Consider the following 22,100-nt stretch of genomic DNA (forward strand, 5'->3'; position numbering starts at 1 on the left):
TTATGGAAGTATATAAATTATACAATGGAATGTACCCATTTAAGTGTATGTTTTGACGAGTTTCCACTTATGTGAACACCTGTGCATACTTGCGTCTATGGAACATTTCTATGACTCCTAAAGCCTTCTTTGTGCCCTTCCCGGTTAATCCTCACGCCTTGATTTCTGGGCCCAGGCAACCATGATCTCTTTTTACTGCTGGAGATCATATTATCTTTCCTAGAGCATCACATAAATGGAATCATACAGTATATACTCCTTTGTGCTTTGTTCACTCAGTATAATCAGCTCACTCAGTTTTGAGATCCCCTGCATGCTTCAACAGTAATTTGTCCCTGTAGCTCTGCTTTTAACTTTGTATTTTAATTAATTTGCTTCCTCCACTAGACTCTGAACCTCTCAAACATTATTTTTCTTCTCTGGTTCCCAAAGAGGCACTCAGTAAATGTTAGGGGGAAGAAAGGAGGGAGGAAATGAGAGTATTGTCATGGGGACTGGCGAAGAAGATCTTGGTGCAACCTTGCATCTTGTCCACCCCTGGGCGGCAGTATTCACATTCCCAGCAGAGCTGCACACACAGACACTTACAGCAGCCAGTCCACAGCCACCAGCAGGCTGATGTCCTCGGTCGGCAGGCCCACAGCCGTCAGGATAAGGAGCATGGTGACCAGCCCAGCACTGGGAATACTGGCTGCACCAACGCTGGCCAGTGTGGCCGTGAGGCTGTGAGAACGAAAAAGGTCAGGTCAAAGGAAGAGAAAGTAGCCTTGCCAAAACCATCACTGGCAGGCAATTTTAAGCTCTAATTTTCCCAGCAGTCATAAAATCCCTTTTTCCTCCCAAGGAATAGAGGAATCTGGAGTACCAAGATCCAGGAAACAGGGTCTATTTGGGTTTTGCTCAGTCTGATGGAAGCTTATAAATTCATGGATCAGAGTCTTGCCCCCATCATGCCATGCCATTCACCAAATATATCACAGGGCTCAAATAAGGTAAGCATGGCTCTAAATGCAGGCAAGGAAATACTAAAGAAGAAAAACAAATCACCCTTAATCCTTCCACAGGAACACCACTGCATTCATTTCTGCTTACGTCTTTATGTCTCTGTGAGAAACAGAGACTTCTAGACTAAGTGGCAAGAGTCTGAGGAGGTCATTGCCAACATTAACATGAGAACTCAGAATAGCAAATATCCAGACCCAACTGAGTGGACATCGGGGAAACAAACTGACAGAATTCCAAATGGCATTAAACTTTAGATGCCTGGACATTTCACCATGGGCTGGAAAGTACATTATCCAGAAACAGGGCGCCAAGAAATGATAATAAAAAAATGGGAGACCTTCTTCCTGAAACATCTCATTCCTTGCTTTTCAAGGGACGCCAAGGGCATACCCAGTGCCATTTTGAAGTTGTCTCTGGAAACGAGTTTAATCTAGGGTTCAAGCACCCCTCCTAGACACCAGAGGGCCTCTGTGGTCAAGCAAAGGACAGTGACTTTTTCTCCCTCTATTCTGGATGCTGTTTATAAAAGCTGTCATTTCTGAATGGACAGCTTATGAAAATATGGATTCCCAACTTGCTTTTCTGACTGCTGAAAAGAAATAGGCGGCTGCTTTCTCGGTGGTTATATAAAGTTTTTTGTTTGTCTGTTTTACAGTTTTTATAGAGTTTTTACAGTAGGTCTTCTGGCTTCAAACCAAGACTCAGACTCCCAGGCTGGTTTGCCAACTGGTGTGTCCATGTACAGAGCCCTGGTATTACAGTCAAAAGGAACCTGAATTTACCTAATCTTACACACGAGGAAAGAAAGCTCCCAGGACGTTTCGTGGTTTGCACTGCTTTTTCCATATTGCCATCCTTCCCCCATTTAGGCTTATCACAAAACAGATACTCCCCCTAGGTGGGATTAGAACTCATCTTTGCTTTTACCCTGCCCCAGCAATACGGAGCTGATGTAAGGGTTTAAAGAGCTCCATTTTGGGGGGTGGGGGGCATCCATTTAGGTCATAAGAGATAATAATTAGTAGTGGTTATCAGAGAAGGTTCTCAAGTTGAACGACCTAGCTTCAAATCCCAATTCTGGCACTTATTAAGCCCATGACTTTGGGCAACTTACTTAACGTCTTTGTGCCTTGATTCCCTTATCTATAAAGCAAGAGATAACAATGGGGTCTCACTCATGGGGTATGCAGGAGCTCAGAAATTAAGCACTTAGAAGAGGCTGGCACACTGCAAATTCCCCTCCTGCTAATACATGTGAGTTCTTATTCTCATTGGGAAATCTGGGCAGGATGAGGCTGCTTTGTGATGAAAACTTCCCTAAAGTCCCGAGAGCTGGCAGGTGGGAATTCTCAGCCATTTCCCCAACATGGATAGAACACACCAGGGAAGGGGAACTTCCTAAGTTCCAGCGGTCTTGGCTGAGGCTGTTTTGCTTGCAACCTCAGTTGCTTCTGTTCTGTGAGTCACTCTTGCACATCCCTGGGTGCTGTGGCCACGTTGTCTTGCTACCCCTTGGTTGTGTGAGACAAACTTCTATAAAGAAATCTTCCTGGAAGCTGGCTCTCTTTCTGTTCCTCCATCTCAGTCATTTCCTGACCCGAACATAGGTGGGGTGCCTGTGGAACTCTAAGCCCTGCAACAGCCCCTGGGCGGAGATCTTCCCTCTCTTTATCCCTTCCTGATCTTCACGTCCTTCCGCTCCTCTGGCTCACTCCTCTGGCTGGTTTTTGGATGTTGTACAAGACACCACACACACATTAACTGCAGCACTGGACGGGTGGAGAAACTTACGGTCACTCAGCTGAACATGGTCTGCTGGGATTTGAGCACTCGTCTACTCGATTCCAATGCCATGCTGCCTTTTTAGGTCTCTTGATCCCTCCTCACATTGAACTCTGCTACTGCTGCTGCTAAATCACATCAGTCGTGTCCGACTCTGTGCGACTCCACAGACAGCAGCCCACCAGGCTCCCCAGTCCCTGGGATTCTCCAGGCAAGAACCCTGGAGTGGGTTGCCATTTCCTTCTCCAATGCATGAAAGTGAAAAGTGAAAGTGAAGTCGCTCAGTTGTGTCCGACTCTTAGCGACCCCATGGACTGCAGCCTACCAGGCTCCTCCATCCATGGGATTCTCCAGGCAAGAGTACTGGAGTGGGGTGCCATTGCCTTCTCCGCACATTGAACTCTAAGACTTCACAAATTTGCTGAGAATTCCTGGCCACTGTTTTGCTACATGCAGGGGAATGAGAAGACGAGAAATGTACTTGGAGGCACAGCAATGAAGCTAGACTTGGCTGTTTTTCTCTGACTAAATTGGAATTACATATACTACATATACTAAGTAGCAGCCAGGAAACTAGCTAACTGCATATACTAAATATACATATACTACATACGGAGTATATGAACTACATATACTCCTTAGGGGGGGAGGTGTTTCCCAGAGATAGCCCTTGTGATGTCTACAAACAGCGGATTTGATTGAACTTGTCAGAGGCACCACTATTAAATATATTTGGCCAACTTTATCCTTTGTCCTGTGAAAATTCTCCGTACTATCATTATTAAAATAAAGGGTAAATTTAAATAATTCAAGCATAATCTCAGTCACCTGGTGTGATCTGCAAGTTCTCATCTAATGATGTGAGCTTGATGGGAAGCATGGTTGCTTCATCAATGGGAGACTTCAGAGACATTAAAAAGCCCCATTTGTCTTTGAATTTTAAAGTAAGGGAGGTTGGTTTGTCTTTGAATTGAAAAGGAAGGGAGGTTGGCAGTCCTGTACAGTCTGTCAGGACACGACTTAGAAGGCTTGATAATTTGACATAAAGCATGTTTTCCACTGAGTAACATCATGTTACTCACTATATCACTGTCACCTTTTTCTGTCATATGTTAGGAGTACTGTATTTGATTAGGCATCAATAATAGTAATAATACTAGTAGCTAAGATTTATTGACAGGTGACTATATATCAGGCACAGTGCTCTCAACCAACCTAGAATATGTGATTATTGTCCCATTATTTGAAATTGAGGCTCCTTTACAGTACTGCTACAGGTTGAGGTGCGTCCTCCCCAAATTCATCTGTTGAAGCCCTAATCTCCAATATGATGGTACTTGGAGATGGAGCCTTGGTCATGAAGGTAGAGTTCTCATGGTGAGATTCGTGTCCTTGTAGGAGGAGACATAAGAGAACTTGCTGTCTCTCTCCAGGTACCAAGGTAAGGCCATCTGAGTGAACATCTAGAAGGCGGTTATTTGCAAATCTGGAAGAGGACATTCTTCAGGAGCTGAACCCACTGGCACCTTAATCTTGGACTTCCCATCCTCCAGAACTGTAAGAAATAAACATCTTCTGTTTGAGCCGAATAGTCTTGTGGTATTTTGTTACACAGCCTGAGCTGACTGAGACAAGTACGTACCTCCTAGGATGGTTGTGAGGATTAGATAAACTAATACATACAAGTAGGTGTGATCTTTAAGTCTGCAGAGAAGCGATATGTCTTTAATGACATATTGGAAAAGTGTTCTTTCTGAATTTTTAAAAATGATAAATACATAGGTAAAATGACTTTAGCAAAAACAAAAAAAAATTACTATTTATTTGTAATAAAATGTTACGTGCTGTATTGAGGAATCTCTTCCTCCAAGTACTTTATCAGTTATGCTGTCATTCCCTGGAAAGCTGAAGGGAGCATATTTTAAGAAAAACTGGATCCAGAGTCAGTTGATGTAGGTCCCAGTAACAGCCCTTCTGGCTCATTACTGATGGTATTACATCTTCAGACAAACTACCAAGCTCCTGAAGCCTATGCTTCTTCATCTATTAAATATAGAAGTAACTGCCTTGGAACATTACTCGATGGTTAAAATCAATTAATATCAAATTTCTGAAGCAATTTCACATAGGCAATACAAACAGAAGGCATTAGAGTGAGCCTGCTTAATTCCTCGTCCCATCTTCCCTTTGAGCTCGCCAATAATTCCTCTGCTCTTTCACGTCTTTCACCATCCTTCTACCCGGATAACTGAAACTGAAGTGGCCTTTGTGAAATGGAATTAGTGTGGAAGGGACAAAAGTGTAAAGGATTGCTTCAGTGCTTCATCCCACCCACGTCACTCACCTTACGGTCACAATCTGGCCTCCATCTAGGACGACGCCATTCATTTGGGCTATGAAGATGGCAGCCACCGCTTCATAAAGGGCCGTGCCATCCATGTTAATGGTCGCTCCGACTGGCAGGACAAATCTAGTCACACGCTTATCGATCCCCAGATTTTCTTCCAAGCAGCGGAAGGTGACGGGCAAAGTTCCGGCACTACGGGACAACAAGAGAGACGAGAGTTATGTCCACTTTAGAGAAGCAGGACAAAGCACTGTCTGAAATGCCACCGCAAAGCGTTTGTTCTTTGTTCCAGTCAAGCAATGTGACTTGAAAAAAGCAGCATCTAGAACTAAATTAAAACCCATCAATTTGCCATATAGGCCATTACACAGTATTGAATAGAGTTCTGTACTCCAGTAAAAAATGTTTTAAATTCAAATAAATTTTAATTCTAGCCATAAAGCAAAACAAAAACAAAACAGAAACAAACAAAAAAACCCTTGATTTGGAGGCTCACATTCAATCTTATTAAGATGCTAATTAGGCAGCAAAATATTTTTGTTGGTTCTAGTTTTTGAGATCTCCTCAGAGCTTCAAGTTCTCCTTTCCCTTTGGCCCCTGTTTCCATCTTGGATTAAATATTCAAAACCTGTGTGATTGCCCACATTAATGGGGCTGCAAAATAAAGGGAAGGAAAAGGATCAGCTACTAATAGTAAGACAGAATGAAGAATGTTTGAATGACCCGTAATTTTATGCTAGAAACACTGTTTCCAACAAGATTAACTATATGGGTTGTACCCAGCCCCTGGGAATTGCCCTGAGCTGGCTTGCTAATTTTGAGAAAGCTGGACAAATATGGCAAGCACCATTCAGCAAGAATCCAGTTCAGTTCAGTTCAGTTCAGTCACTCAGTCGTGTCCACCTCTTTGCGACCTCATGAATCGTAGCACGCCAGGCCTCCCTGTCCATCACCATCTCCCGGAATTCACTCACACTCACATCCATCGAGTCAGTGATGCCATCCAGCCATCTCATCCTCTGTCATCCGCTTCTCCTCCTGCCCCCAATCCCTCCCAGCATCAGAGTCTTTTCCAATGAGTCAACTCTTCACATGAGGTGGCCAAAGTACTGGAGTTTCAGCTTTAGCATCATTCCTTCCAAAGAACACCCAGGGCTGATCTTTAGAATGGACTGGTTGGATCTCCTTGCAGTCCAAGGGACTCTCAAGAGTCTTCTCCAACACCACAGCTCAAAACCATCAATTCTTCGGCGCTTAGCTTTCTTCACAGTCCAACTCTCACATCCATACATGACCACTGGAAAACCATAGCCTTGACTAGACGGACCTTTCTTGGCAAAGTAATGTCTCTGCTTTTGAATATGCTATCTAGGTTGGTCATAACTTCCCTTCCAAGGAGTAAGCGTCTTTTAATTTCATGGCTTCAGTCACCATCTGCAGTGATTTTGGAGCCCAAAAAGATAAAGTCTGATACTGTTTCCACTGTTTCCCCATCTATTTGCCATGAAGTGATGGGACCAGATGCCATGATCTTCATTTTCTGAATGTTGAGCTTTAAGCCAACTTTTTCACTCTCCACTTTCACTTTCATCAAGAGGCTTTTTAGTTCCTCTTCACTTTCTGCCATAAAGGTGGTGTCATCTGCATATCTGAGGTTATTGATATTTCCCAGCAATCTTGATTCCAGCTTGAGGTTCTTCGAGCCCAGCATTTCTCATGATGTACTCTGCATAGAAGTTAAATAAGCAGGGTGACAATATACAGCCTTGATGTACTCCTTTTCCTATTTGGAACCAGTCTGTTGTTCCATGTCCAGTTCTAACTGTTGCTTCCTGACCTGCATATAGGTTTCTCAAGAGGCAGATCAGGTGGTCTGGTATCCCCATCTCTTTCAGAATTTTCCAATTCCCTGGGGATCCTCACAGACATTTCAACTCCCTGATAAATCGTCATTGCCAACTCTAGAGTCTCTCCTATGACATAGGGCAGGAAAGCTCTGTAGCTAATCAAAGACCCAATGTGGAGTGACTTCACTCCCACTCCTCCCAGGTGTGGGATGCAAATTCATGACCTTAGGAATCATTCTCAAAGGCCAGAACTCCTGACATGTTTGGTGTCTTCTAAAAGAGGAGACCTACAAGAGTAAGAGTCGCTGAAAGCCAGACTTTTTATTTCCATGTGGACAGAGGTGATGGGAGGGCAAGTGGATTTGCTTCAAAGTTTAATGAATATGGAAAGCAACGCAGAACATTCCAACTGCCATGGGAATATCTTGTGAGCCATTCTCTTTTTTCTTATTCAAACTTTAGCAAACTGACTTGAGAGAAACCCCTAGTGTGGACGGCACATTTGTCTTCTTGTCATTATAGCCTTAGTCATAGTTCCCTCCTACTTGTCAGGATTAGGGCTGGACAAAGACACTTGCAAAGGTCTTGGTTTCTCAGAGTGGAAGAGGACTGTCAGCTTCAGGCATGATAAACAAAATGCAGATTCCAGGACCAACTCAGAACCAAGGACCCTGAAGCTCCAAACTTAGGGTCTCGTAAATCTGTACCTTAACATCCCACAGACCCACAAGCCCTATTAGCAACCTAGAGTAGCCAGAGTCATCTTACTGAACCATTCTTTGTGATTTCAGGTCAGGGGCTGTCTCATGCCTCCTCTATGGCTTTAGGTGGGGGAAAGTTATGGATGTTTGGAAACTTCTCATTTAAAAAACCCCAGGAACCCAGGGAAAAGGTTGGGGTCTGGCCTCATTTACATGTGGGAGTGTTGTTGTACCTGGCTTGCTGCCCCAGCTATTTCAAGAGAAGTTAGCGTCCTCTGGCTTCCCTGGTGGCTCAGATGGCAAAGAATCTGCGTGCAACGCAGGAGACCCAGGTTGGATCCCTAGGCGGGGAAGATCCCCTGGAAAGGGAATGGCAACTCACTCCAGTATTCTTGCCTAGAGAATTCCATGGACACAGAAGCCTGATGGGCTACAGTCCATGGGGTCACAAAGAGTCGAATGCAAGGGAGCAGCTAATACCCTCACTTTCACCTAATGTCCTTTATTCCTCTCCCACACCCCCAGCCCCTTTCTAAGACCCTTTGATGTCACCAGGACACCATGATTGGTCTGAAATGGCAGCATAGCTGCTGTGGGCAGCTAGATTCTCACTGGTATGAATCTAAGGACACTGCTGGGACAACGGGAATATATCCACTATTATTACTGCATTCATTTCCCCACACTGTCATCAAAGGGTCTTTAGACAATTCAAGAGATTGAGGAACACAATTGGTGAGGCATGAAAATATTCTTACTGCCACTAGGGGATATGCTTTGTGTCTTAAAAATTCATATGTACCCCATCAGTCCAAATTAGGATTTGAGAATTTTAACTCTTTCTTGTATTGACAGGCTGACATTCTGACATTGTGGTTTTTTTGTTTTCGTTTTTTTTTTTTGGCTCCTGCCTCCACGGTCATATGATTTAGATATAATTTTCTTGTTTTTTTTTTTATCCAGATTAGTTTTAACAGCAGGCACTGAGGTCAGAGGGATGCAGAGAGATGTGTCCCAGGCCACCCCCTACCGCAACCCAGCTGCCCTGACACCAGCCCCTGTGCCTGCTGAGAAAATGGGGCCAAACCTCCCCTCTATGTCCCATACAGGCCAAGGTCTGAGGAGGTAGAAAGTGCATTTAACTGTGTCCCTGGGGCTTTTCCCTTGTGGTCATAATGGGAAAGAAACCTTGAGTTAATTCTCAGTACATGACTCCTGCCACCGTGACTTTAAAAAGAAAATAAAAGAAATTCTTCTGCTGCTGCTAAGTCGCTTCAGTCGTGTCCGACTCTGTACGACCCCATAGATGGTAGCCCACCGGGCTCCTCCGTGCCTGGGATTCTCCAGGCAAGAATATTAGAGTGGGGTGCCATTTTCTTCTCCAATGCATGAAAGTGAAAAGTGAAGTCACTCAGTCATGTCCGACTCTTAGCGACCCCATGGACTGCAGCCCACCAGGCTCCTCTGTCCATGGGATTTTCTACATCCAGGCAAAAGCCACATTTTAACCAAAGATTAAAACCATATTCTTTTTTCAAATAAAATACAAGGTAAAGGGGGAGAAATGCACCTAATGTTTGTGGTCTTGGTCAGATAACCCAAGAATTTGTCTTTGATTTAGATATAATTTTGGGTTTTCCCAGTGATTTTAAGATTTACCTTTGTCGTATAAAGGGACTAGGAGAATTGTCTAGTCATTCAAAAGAAAAGATAATAATATTTTGAGATAGTCAAAACCATAATGGCACTGGAATAAAATATAAAGTAATATTTTACAACCTTTGGTGGAAAAGATATTCCTAAGCAAAGTCAAAATTTTAAATACTAAAGGAAAAGATTGATGGCTTTGTGCTCAGTTGCTTCAGTCATGTCCAACTTTTTGCAACACTATGGACTGTAGCCCACCAGGCTCCTCTGTCCATGCAGTTTTCCTGGCAAGAATACTGGAGTGGGTTGCCATGCCCTTCTCCAGGGGATCTTCCTGACCCAGGGATCAAGCCTGTGTTTCCTGTACCGCAGGGAGATTCTTTTCATCACTGAGCCGTGGGGGAAGCTCCACAAATTAAAACCTGCTAGTGATACAAAGCACAGTAAAATATTAAGACAAATATCAAGTGAAGAGGGGCATTATTTGCAACATATGATACATAAGCTGATATTTTTATACATGAAGAGAGCTGAAAACCAATCAGGAAAGGATAAATACCCCAACAGGAAAGTAAGCTCACAAACAATTCACAGGGCAGGGGAGGGGAGGGAAGGATGATCAAAAAGAACACAAAAAGATGTTTTCCCTCCCCAGTAATCAGAGTAATGCAAATTCAGTGAGATCACTTTTCACCAATAGGTTTGGAAAGTGTTAAAATGACTGCTTTTATGTCCCCAGTTAGCAGGGACATAAACTAACGTACTTTTCCAAATAGTAATCTGGTAATATGCTTCAAAACCATCAATGGGCTTACCAGCAGATTCAGAAACTCAAAATTTATCCTGAGGAGATCATCAGACATCCTTGCAGAGATGTATTTACAATGCTGCGTGTCACAGCCCTATTCAATATACAAGGCTTAAATATACATTTGGGATGGGATTGTTTTATAGTACATACAGTATATTATTATGAAGTTTAAAAATAGTAGTAATAGAAATATAGTTACAGTAAGAGCTATATTAACAGATATAACATAACTCTTATGATATGTTGACCAGTGAAAATTTTGTTGATTTTGGTTTAGTCACTAAGTCATGGTCCTACTCTTTTGCAACCCCATGAACTGTAGCCCGCCAGGCTCCTCTGTCCATGGGATATCCCAGGCAAGAATACGGGAGTGGGTTGCTATTTCCTTCTGCAAGGGATCTTCTCAAATCACTTTAGCAATGTACAATATCTGCATATAATAAGAGATGGAAATGTACATAACTGTAAAGATTAACTAAAATGTTACTACTTAAGTATCAGTGGTGATGCCTGTTTTTTCTCCAAACTTTTATTCACTGTCTGAACTTGTTCATAATGAGAAAACATCATGCTCATAACCAGAAAACAGAAATGAAACTAAACGTGATTGCTTTATTTTTGAAAAAAACGTTAACTTTTTCACTAAAAAGACAGGATTTTTAGGGATAGAACTCTTTAACCATAAGAAATTTATAGGACCAAGAAGGAAAAAGGAAATTTTGGAGTGCTTTCCTTCGTCTTGAGAAACCAAATGCAGAATCTAGATCTCCCAGATTGTATATATTTTTTCACTTTTTCTGAAACCTTACATCCTACTAGTCCAAACTTCTCATTGATTTGCAAGATGGAAATATAATGTGGCTTCCTAGGCATCACCACTATAGGCCTATTATGTAACTTGAGAAAAACCTGATGGCCTGCTCAGTAGTTCAGGAGCAGCAGTTTCCCTGTGTAGCTGCCTCCCTGGCGGAGCGTGGTCCTGGGCTCTGTAACAAGGACCTGCCAACCTGTGACTCCAGCGATCACACTGGGCTGTGGGTTGCAGAGTCTGTCTGTCTCCCTGACACCTACTTTATAGCCTCAGTCTTTGTTTCGTGAACCAAGGACACATGTGCAGAAATAAAAGCGAATATTGCAGGCTGAGAGAATAAAGCTCTTTTAGTCTTGGAAATTCTACATTGCTTGGTGTTTCTTATGTACTTGTTTTTGTTGATTTGTTGGTTTGTTTTTGCTAAATTCAGTCCAAAGTGGTATCCAAGGAAGAAGAGTTTTTGCTTTTTTGGTCTGCATATCTCTGGAGCCCTCACTGGCTTCTGAGGCACTGGAACTAGGTAACAAAGAAGGAACCAACTCTTAGTCAATGTTAAGTCAAATCAATACCAACCTGACTTTCCTCAAAATCAATGGGACTGAATAGTCCATTACAGGTTCAGACTTGTCTGATTTCCAGTTTGTCTGAAAAATCTCACCTAACCTACCATTCATCCTGCAAAACCTTTTTTTCTTATTCTTGAAAAATTACTCAATAGAGTGATATGCTGTAATAGCATTTTTCAAATCACAGGTGAGAGAATTTCTTAAATAAAGTAGCGTCCTGTTACACCCTTTTGGAAAACATTTAAAGCTGAACTGATGCTATCTGTGCTTCCCTGTGGCTCAGATCATAAAGAATCTGCCTGCAATGCGGGAGACCCCGGTTCAATCCCTCTGTTGGGAAGATCTCTTAAAGAAGGGAATGGCTACCCACTCCAATATTCTTGCCTGGAGAATACTATGGATAGAGGAGACTGGCAGGCTACAGTCCATGGGGTCACAAAGAATCAGACATGACTGAGCTACTACCACTTTTCCCTAATGCTATATGTGGCAAATTATGCCTAAAGATGAACCGTATGCATTCACCTGGGAAATGTTATATGAGATCATAGTTCTAGGACAGCGGCATACCAGCAAAAAGTTCAGCAGAAAAATCAAAAGTTCCTAAAAGGATTCAAGAATCTACAGTGTTCTACTTTTTCAAAAATATTTTAATAATATGTGAAAAGTGTTCTCACTGAATACTGTGATGGGAAGATTTTGAAAAAGGAGTGGCAAAGAAGTTAAAGGAGCAAGCAGAGAGAAACGGTGATTTCTTGTGTTCTCTACCTGGAAGCGGTACCCAGGGCAGTGATCCAAGCTTGGAAAATGCCAGCAAAAAAGGAGAAAGGGTTTTTCCTGGTCACTAGAAAGTAAATCAAGGGGAGAAAGATCCCCCCATGGATGATGAGGCCGACAATCACCGTGATCATGTACATCCCCAGTTGCCTAGCAACCACTTCTAAGTCCTTGATTGCAATGATCTTCCCACAGATTAGGCAGGCAATACCCAGGGGAGAGTACCTGAAAAATAGAAAAGAAAAAGCATGAAAGAGCTGGTGATGGGATTTAGAATTTAAAATCTGGGCCCTCCTAGGTACCATACCCTGAGGAAAACCCTCCACATTTCTATACAAAGAGTGTTTACAAAAGAGGACCAGGAGATTCAATACATACTATATTTTGCTTCTGACTAGCCACATTATCTGAAATCTTTTCTATGGACCCAGTGGCTCCTGCTCTGATGAAAAATCCCAAGATAAACTTTGTTGCTCAGGTAATTTTTTAGGGTTAGAGGAGACAAGTTTTACCACCTCTTAAGTAAGCACCATGCTTAAAGTTAAGAGACACCCAAGTTACATCTTTGATAATCTTGTTTGACTTCTCTATTCCATATCTTTCCTGAAAATTGAGAATAAATCTAGAGCTTCCCAGAAAACTCATCCGAGCTTCATCAATTTATGAACACTGGTGTTTGTAAACTGTGCTTTGTTTTTGGCCTGGAAGGAATTTAGAGAAAGAGAGAGAGAGCTGCCCAAACAAGAAAATCATATGAGCCAAAGAGCATGTTTAGAGAAACGTGATTTTATCACTTCCAAGTTTGAAAGTGTTTCTTTCCATACTTATTCCAACAAGAATGCTGGCTGCCACTCATTGTATTTCAAGCATTATGGGGAGACGTCCACACATTTAATTCTTACCACAACCCTAAAACCAAGATTTCATTATGGCTGTTTGGCAAATGAGGAAATTGAGGTTCGGAAAAGTCAGGCCCAAGATCATGAAACCAGGAAAGAGGGGGAGGAGAATAATCTCAGATCTGTGAAACACTACCACTGGGGGTTTTCATCTCTACCCACCAAACCACTTCCTTGAAGGAGCAGTTGTAGCTTTTTGTACAGAAGCAAACAGTTTGCCACCTATCAATCTATCCTAAGAAAAACTTATTTTCTATGTCTATACTATTTTATAGTGTGCTTGGAAAAAATCTACCATCATCCTCACTCTTCATTCAGCCAACCATGTTCTTTCTCTCTTACCCTGAGTATGCTTTTCACATGTTTGGCAACACCCCTTTTTCACTGCTTAACCTGCTGGTGTTGGTGCATGAAATTGTTCAGCCTGTGATACTTCTGACTGAAATGAACATGTCTGTGGGAACACTGCCACCTTATTAAGAATTATGAATATATTTGAAAGAAAGACTGGGGCAAATGAAGTCAGGCTCCCAGCTGCGGGAGGGGAGTCAGAAAAAAGAAAAGATCAGTGAGCAGATTTGGTGGGTTTTTTTCTATCAATTGTGTTTGGAGCAAGCAAGCACTTCCTGGGTCAAAGCAAAGCCATGAGGAGTAGATGAGAGTCATATTCACCATTATACGAGACGTGGAGGTTGTCCAGCCATTTACCAGCTCTATGACCTTGGTTGGTGACTTATTTCCATTTTACAGATGTGCAAGTCAAGGCTTAGAGAGGCTAACTACAACCTCATGGGATTGCTGTGAGAATTAGGTTTCCTTTCTTTTAAGTTTTTTTTTTTTTTTTAAGTCTTTACTGAATGTATCACAATACTGCTTCTGTTTTATGCCTTGGCTTTTTGGCCACAAGGCATGTGGGATCTCAGCTCCCCAAGGAAGGAAGGAAGGTGAAGTCGCTCAGTCGTGTCTGACTCTTTGCAACCCCATGGACTGTAGTCTACCAGGCTCTTCCATCCACGGGATTTTCCAGGCAAGAATACTAGAGTGGGTAGCCTTTCTCTTCTCCAGGAGATCTTCCCGACCCAGGGATTGAACCCAGGTCTCCTGCATTACAGGCAGACGTTTTACCATCTGAGCCACCAGGGAAGGGGATCAAAACTGCACCTCTGGCATTGGAAGGCAAAATCCTAATCACTGGTCCTCCAGGGAAGTCGGTGATTACATTTTTGAACTTGCATATATGTACACACTATCAGAAGTCCTGCCCCCCACCAATCCCTGTCAGCACCATTAGTTCTCTGATTGCTGACACAGGTGTGCACGCTTAGCCGCTCAATCACGTCCAACTCTTTTAGACCCTGTGAACTGTAGCCTGCCAGGCTTCTCTGTCAATGGGATTTTTCAGGTGAAAACACTGGAGTGGATTCCTATTTCCTCCTTCAGAGGATCTTCCCAGTCCAGCGACTGAACCCACAGCTCCTGTGTCTCCTGCATTGCAAGCAGATTCTTTACCCACTCAGCCATGGGGAATCCCCCTGATGCAGGAGTCTCTTGCATGTTCTGTTTCCACACATCTACTCCATGTCCCCTCATCACCATGCTGAATGAGTCAAGTCTGAGTTAAAAGAGACTTTCTAAGGCTTCCTTGGTGGCTCAGCTGGTAAAGAATCAGCCTGAAATATGGGAGAACTGGGTTCGATCCCCTGGAGAAGGAGATGGCTACCCACTCCAGTATTCTGGCCTGGAGAATTCCAAGGACAGAGGAGCCTGGCAGGCTACAGTCCCTGGGGTCACAAAGAGTCAGACATGACTGAGTGACTTTCACTTTCACTTCAAGGTATCTCACAGGCTACTTCCAACCCAACTACAGATGATTTTATGAGCAAGTGCTCAAGATCACCACTTAAAGGGATGAAGCAAACAACCAAAGCCATAAACCAAGGTGCATGAAGAGGCTGAGAACTCTTGTGAGGTTTCTAAAGCCAAGTGATGCCCAGCAGTTTCTAAATCAGAAGGATATGACTACAGAGTTGGCGGAGGGAATGGCTCCCATGCTGCCCTGAAACTGGCTGTAACCTCAGCCCTGGGCAGCATTTTCAAAGCCACTGATTCATCCAGGACTGACCTGTGGCATCTTTTTCTTACTGTTGCATCACCCGTTCCTTCCTTACCCACCTCACACCTCAGTTCTTGTTATCTAAAGGTTCTCACCAAGGTCTGCTCTCTACTCCACAAACAGGCTCATACACAGCACTAACGTACCCCAATCTCAGTCCGTGTAACCGCAGACTCCTGCCTCCAAATCACCTGGCCTGCCTCAAACAACATGGATTCCCTGGACCCACCACATAGCGACTGAGTTAGAATTTCCCAGAGCTAGCCACTTTCACTTTTCACTTTCATGCATTGGAGAAGAAAATGGCAACCCACTCCAGTGTTCTTGCCTGGAGAATCCCAGGGACGGGGGAGCCTGGTGGGCTGCCGTCTATGGGGTCGCACAGAGTCGGACACGACTGAAGCGACTTAGCAACAGCAGCAGCAGCAGCCTTGGGGCATTTATACCTCAAACAAGTTCCCCAGGTTATTCTGATGTATTTAGAAATCACTGTTTTCCAGCAATAAAATCTGATCTGCAATGGCTGAAATACAGATATTCCTTGGTTAGTCTTTGGAAACTATTTCCTTTATTTTGCTGCAACTTATTCTAGGCTTCCAGTTTTAACCACTAAAATGATTAACCGGGGACTTTCAAAGACAGGACAGATGGTGGACCAGATGCTTGGAGTGGTTAGAGATAAGTGGAGGGACTTTCTCAGTCCTGCCCTGAAGTCACTGTGGTTCTGTCCCACATGTTGCCAATAACAGCAACGGTCTACCAGTTTGGGGCAGATTTCAAGAGAACTCAAGAGGTGGAAGAGCTTGTCAATAAAGATAAACATTCAAAAAATTACCCAAGGTGCTGTCTGAATTCAGGGTAAGGAAAAAACACAAATCTCCATTTTCCCATTTTACTTTGGGTAAGGTTCTGGCTATCCAAAAAGTCACTTTTGCTGAGTTACCATATGGAGGTTAGAACTTTTTATCAGGACAGAGTGATAGGCTCCATTATATCACTAGAGCCTAACACTGTTGTTGGCAGAGAAGACATGCTCAAAAGTATTTTGGAAGTGAAAGAATGAATGGATGGATGGGTGGGTGGCTGGATCGGGGGTGGATGGATGGTGGTGGTAGTGGGTTAACTGAGAGAGAGAGTTGAAACAGTGAGGAGAGAGTTCACTTCTTACTGTATGTTTCTACGGTGGTGAGATTAGGAAAAGTTTTACAGTCTATATGTTTTGCAGATTTTGAAAAAAATGTTTTAAAGCACTCTGCCAAAAACGAGGATATGAAAATCACACCGAAATTAAGAGTTTTTCTTTCTTTACTTTCAGTGATTCAGAGGGCTTTGCAGGCTTCTTAAGGAATTCATGAGCACAGAGAAACAGAGGTTATGGACTGAATTGATTATAATGGTAATTACAATATAATAACAATATTGTGCCTGTAAGCGTGTTTAGTCACTTTAGTCATATCTAACTCTTTGCGATGCTATGGACTGTAGCTCACCAGATTCCTCTGTCCCTGGGATTCTCCAGGTAAGATTACTGGAGTGGGTTGCCATGCCCTCCTCCAGAGGATCTTTCTGATCCAGGAATTGGACCCACATCTCCTTTGCCTCATGCAGACAGATTCTTACCGCTGGGCCACCAGTTAAGAGAAAAGTTGCTCAGTCATGCCCAACTCTTTGTGACCCTATAGACTATACAGTGAACTGAACTGAGACTATACAGTCCATGGCATTCTCCAGGCCAGAGCACTAGAGTGGGTAGCCTTTCCCTTCTCCAGGGGATCTTCCCAACTCAGGGATCGAACCCAGTTCTCCTGCCTTGCAGACAGATTCTGCACCAGCTGAGCCACAATAGAAGCCCCCTGAGCCACCAGGGAAGTCCTAATGACAATACGAGTTCATATAAAATGCTTAGCCGGGTCCCAGCACACAGGAACCGCTTCACAACTATTTGTCACAATTTCACTCAATTCTCACAGCAACCCTATGATGTGGATTCTATGATCAATCTATCTCGCAGGTCAAGATGAGGAGTGTAGAGTGCATCTAACTTGCCTAATGTCACTCAGCTCATACGAGGAAGATCCCAGGTTCAAATAGAAGTTGAGTTTACTAACACTTTTCTATAATTCCCGGTACTAAGGCCATGCAACACTGGGCAAGCTAACCAGTGTGCATGGTTTTCTCATCTGGAAAATGAGGTTCACCAAAGTGCCTGTGTTGGGTAGGTCTTCAGTTCAGTTCAGTCGCTCAGTCGTGTCCAACTCTTTGTGACCCCATGAATCGCAGCACGCCAGGCCTCCCTGTCCATCACCAACTCCCAGAGCCTGCTCAAACTCATGTCCATCACATCCGTGATGCCATCCAATCATCTCATCCTCTGTTGTCCCTTCTCCTCCTGCCTTCAATCTTTCTCAGCATCAAGGTCTTTTCCAATGAGTCAGTTCTTCGTATCAGGTGGCCAAAGTATTGGAGTTTCAGCTTCACCATCAGTCCTTCCAATGAATATTCAGGACTGATTTCCTTTAGGATGGACAGGTTGGATCTCCTTGCAGTCCAAGGGACTCTCAAGAGTCTTCTCCAACACCACAATTCAAAAGCATGAATTCTTTAGCACTCAGCTTTCTTCATAGTCCAACTCTCACATCTATACATGACTACTGGAAAAACCATAGTTTTGACTAGACAGACCCTTTGTTGGTAAAGTAATGTCTCTGCTTTTTAATATGGTGTCTAGGATGGTCATAGCTTTTCTTCAAAGGAGCAAGCATCTTTTAATTTCATGGGTGCATTCACCATCTGCAGTGATTTTGGAGCCCCAAAATAAAGTCTCTCACTGTTTCCATTGTTTCCCCATCTATTCCCCATGAAGTGATGGGACCAGAGGCCATGATCTTAGTTTTCTGAATGTTGAGCCAACTTTTTCACTCTCCTCTTTCACTTTCATCAAGAGGCTCTTCAGTTCTTCTTCGCTTTCTGCCATAAGAGGGTTGTCATCTGTGTATCTGAGGTTATTGATATTTCTCCCAGCAATCTTGATTCCAGCTTGTGCTTCATCCAGCCTGGCATTTCTTATGATGTACTCTGCATATAAGTTAAATAAGCAGGGTAACAATATACAGCCTTGACGTACTCCTTTTCCTATTTGGAACCAGTCTGTTCCATGTCCAGTTCTAACTGCTGCTTCTTGACAAGCATACATATTTCTCAGCAGGCAGGTCAGGTGGTCTAGTATTCCCATCTCTTTAAGAATCTTCCATAGTTTGTTGTGATCCACACAGTCAAAAGCTTTGGTGTAGTCAATAAAGCAGAAGTAGATGTTTTTCTTGAACTTTCTCACTTTTTCAATGATCCAGCAGATGTTGGCAATTTGATCTCTGGTTCCTCTGCCTTTTCTAAATCCAGCTTGAACATCTGGAAGTTCCCGGTTCACGTACTGTTAAAGCCTGGCTTGGAGAATTTTCAGCTTTACTTTGCTAGATGAGTACAATTGTGCAGTAGTGTGAACATTTTTTGGCATTGCTTTTCTTTGGGATTGGAATGAAAACTGACCTTTCCCAGTCCTGTGGCCACTGCTGAGTTTTCCAGATTTGTCGGCATATTGAGTGCAGCACTTTCACTAGGTCTTATTGTGACAAATAAAAGAGTCAACGCATGTAAAATTCTGGAACAGTATTAGGCATGTAGCAGGAATTTGGAAAATCTTAGTTATGACCTAAAATAATAATTATAATAATTATTACCTTCTCAATAATAGATACAGGAGAGTAATTGAAAAAGTGCTGAATATATAGCAAGAATTTAATAATTCTGTTATTAATTTAATATCCTAGTGGCTCAGACAGTAAAGAATCTGCTTGCAATGCAGAAGACATGGGTTCCATCCCTGAGTCAGGAAGATCCCCTGGAGAAGGAAATGGCAACCCACTCCAGTATTCTTGCTTGAGAAATCCCATGGACAGAGGAGCCTGGCGAGCTATAGTCCATGGAGTCGCAAAGAGTTGGACACGACTGAGTGACTAACACATCACACACTAGCATTGTTAGATTAATAGCAATCTCCTCATGATGCTTTGTGCTATTATTACTACTCTTTTCTAAAATTTTTAAACAACTCTTTATTTTACATCAGAGTATAGCCGATTAGCAATGTCGTGACAGTTTCAGAGAGAGAGCAAAGGGACTCAGCCATACATATACATACATGCATTCTCCTGCAAACTCCCCTCCCGTCCAGGCTGTCACACAACACTGAAAAGAATTCCCGGTGTATACAGTAGGACCTTGTTGGTTATTCATTTTAAATACAACAATGTGTACATGTCTGTCCCAAAGTCTCTAACCATCTCTTGCCCCCATTCTTCCCCCTGGGAACCACAAGTTCATTCTCTAAGGCTGTGAGTCTGTTTCTGTTTTGTAAATAAGTTCAATTGTATCATTTCTTTTTAGATCCCACATATAAGGGATGTCATATGATATTTCTCCTTTTCCGTCTGACTTACTTCACTCAGCATGACAATCCCTAGATCCAACCATATTACTACATATGGCATTATTTCATTCTCCTTAATGGCTAATATTCCATTGTACATAAGTCCGCATTTTCTTTGCTCATTCACCTGTCAATGGACATTTAGGTTGCTTCCATGTCTCGGCTACTGTAAGCAGTGCTGCAATGAACATTGGGGTGCATGTATCCTATCGGATCACGTTTTGGGGGGGTATATGGCCAGGAGGGGGACGGTAGGGTCATATGGCAGCACTAATTTGTTTTTTAACTATTATTACTATTCTTACTATCGCATAGAGAAGACTACAAAAGAACTCTGATGATTTAAGCTTTGAGGGTGTCAGATAAGATATGGTTGGCTGTTTTATCCAGAACCTTCTTATACACATCATTATCAATTGCTGGCAAGGCAGCTGAAGAATGAAATAAATATGTAGGATTGACATCTCATGTCATATTACACCCTCCAGACTGTTGGGCTGGATGTGGTAATCAAACAGCTGTCAGAAACCATTCCACAGGCCTTGCTCCTGACTCACAATTGCTCTTCATCTCCAGGGATATGATGTTAAATCTTTAGGAGTTTTGGTTTCAGTGAAGAGGAAACATTTTAATCCACACCCACTCCATCCCTGGGAAGAAGGGAGGATATACTTTTTCCCATGACTCATTTGATTTCCTAGAAGATTCTTCCTGCTTCAGGGGCTCAGTGGAAATGACACTGGCATGGATGAAGGAAGGAATTTTCATACACAACCCACATCATGGGCACCATAGTAAAGAAAACTGAGCTGCATATTTACAGTGAGGGTGATCACCCTGCTAGGAATTCTAGGAAGTAAAGGCAGATCTTTAATGTTTAAAACTAAGAGGCCTGTTCTGCTTTGCATATTCAGTTCAGTTCAGTCACTCAGTCATGTGGGACTCTTTGCGACACCATGAATCGCAGCACGCCAGGCCTCCCTGTCCATCATCAACTGCCGGAGTCTACCCAGACCCATGTCCATTGAGTCGGTGATGCCATCTAAGCATCCCATCCTCTGTCATCCCCTTCTCCTCCTGCCTTCTGTTTTTCCCAACATCAGGGTCTTTTCTAATGAGTCAGCTCTTTGCATCAGGTGGCCAAAGTATTGGAGTTCAGCATCAGTCCTTCCAATGAACACCCAGGACTGATCTCCTTTAGGATGGACTGGCTGGATCTCCTTGCAGTCCAAGGGACTCTCAAGAGTCTTCTCCAACACCACAATTCAAAAGCATCAATTCTTCAGCACTCAGCTTTCTTTATAGTCCAGCTCTCACACCCATACATGACTACTGAAAAAAACTATAGCTTTGACTAGACAGACCCAAAGCCTTTCACTGTGTGGATCACAATAAACTGTGGAAAATTCTGAAGGAGATAGGAATACCAGACCACCTGACCTGCCTCCTGCGAAACCTGTATGCAGGTCAGGAAGCAACAGTTAGAACTGGACATGGAACAACAGACTGGTTCCAAATAGGAAAAGGAGTACGTCAAGGCTGTATATTGTCACCCTGCTTGTTTAACTTATATGCAGAGTACATCATGAGAAATGGTGGGCTGGAGGAAGCTTTGCATATTACCATTTATTAAACTCTCAGCAAGCTCAGAATGGATTCAAAAGACAAAAGACTGGTTTTTTTTTGGCCGTGCGCATGTGGGATCTTAGTTCCCCAACCAGGGATCAAACCTACGCCCTCTGTATTGGAAGCACGGTGCCTTAATCACTGGACCGCCAGAGAAGTCCTTAAAAGATATTTTAAAATATTTTTACAGCATGATATTGTGTGTGACTTTAAATCTTTACACAAAAGAAATATTTAGAAATCCAGCCTTGCCTGGGAAGTTGAAGAATCAATACAATAATTGAAAAGAACACACTATTGTACGAGAATCTTTACCATGTTTCCAAAGTCAATAATGCAATGATTAGAACAGACCAGAACTATTAAATATGGTTCATTAAGTCATGAGGAACATCTTCTTGATCTGAGACCCTGGGGCTTTTAGCTAGCCCTCTTGTTCCTGAAGTTTTAGTAGGAATTTACTACAGGCACATCACTGTGCTTGGTGATAAAATACAAGTTGGGAACAGACTTTGCCCTTGTAAGATGAGAAGTAAGGGCCAAGAAAAGGAAGAAGAGATGAAGTAGATGGAATTTCAGGGGAAGGAAAGTGGAGGAGGATTGGGGAGGCAGGTGCAGGGGACTGGAGCAGGCAGAGTGAAGGACTCTGTAACCCAGAATTCCTGCGGCAAACAGAACACACACG

At 42.9% G+C, this 22,100-nt stretch overlaps 1 protein-coding gene across 5 annotated transcripts in view; it reads right to left on the minus strand.

The window, feature by feature from the left end:
* Positions 1 to 22,100, minus strand: part of SLC1A2 (solute carrier family 1 member 2) — a 166,388-nt gene that overhangs the window by 29,761 nt on the left and 114,527 nt on the right. For 2 of the 5 annotated variants that reach the window (XM_027979630.2, XM_060399519.1), the window contains exons 7-9: positions 12,286 to 12,519; positions 5,132 to 5,326; positions 589 to 723 (exon numbers count right to left, since the gene is read on the minus strand). In XM_027979630.2, coding sequence (XP_027835431.1) covers positions 589 to 723; positions 5,132 to 5,326; positions 12,286 to 12,519 — 564 coding nt within the window. Of the gene's footprint in view, positions 1 to 588; positions 724 to 3,984; positions 4,343 to 5,131; positions 5,327 to 12,285; positions 12,520 to 22,100 lie in introns of those variants that run through there. The other 3 variants (XM_060399520.1, XM_060399521.1, XM_060399522.1) reach the window with 2 other exon arrangements.

Source organism: Ovis aries, chromosome 15 (genome assembly GCF_016772045.2).
Source record: "Ovis aries strain OAR_USU_Benz2616 breed Rambouillet chromosome 15, ARS-UI_Ramb_v3.0, whole genome shotgun sequence".
Taxonomy (NCBI): domain Eukaryota; kingdom Metazoa; phylum Chordata; class Mammalia; order Artiodactyla; family Bovidae; genus Ovis; species Ovis aries.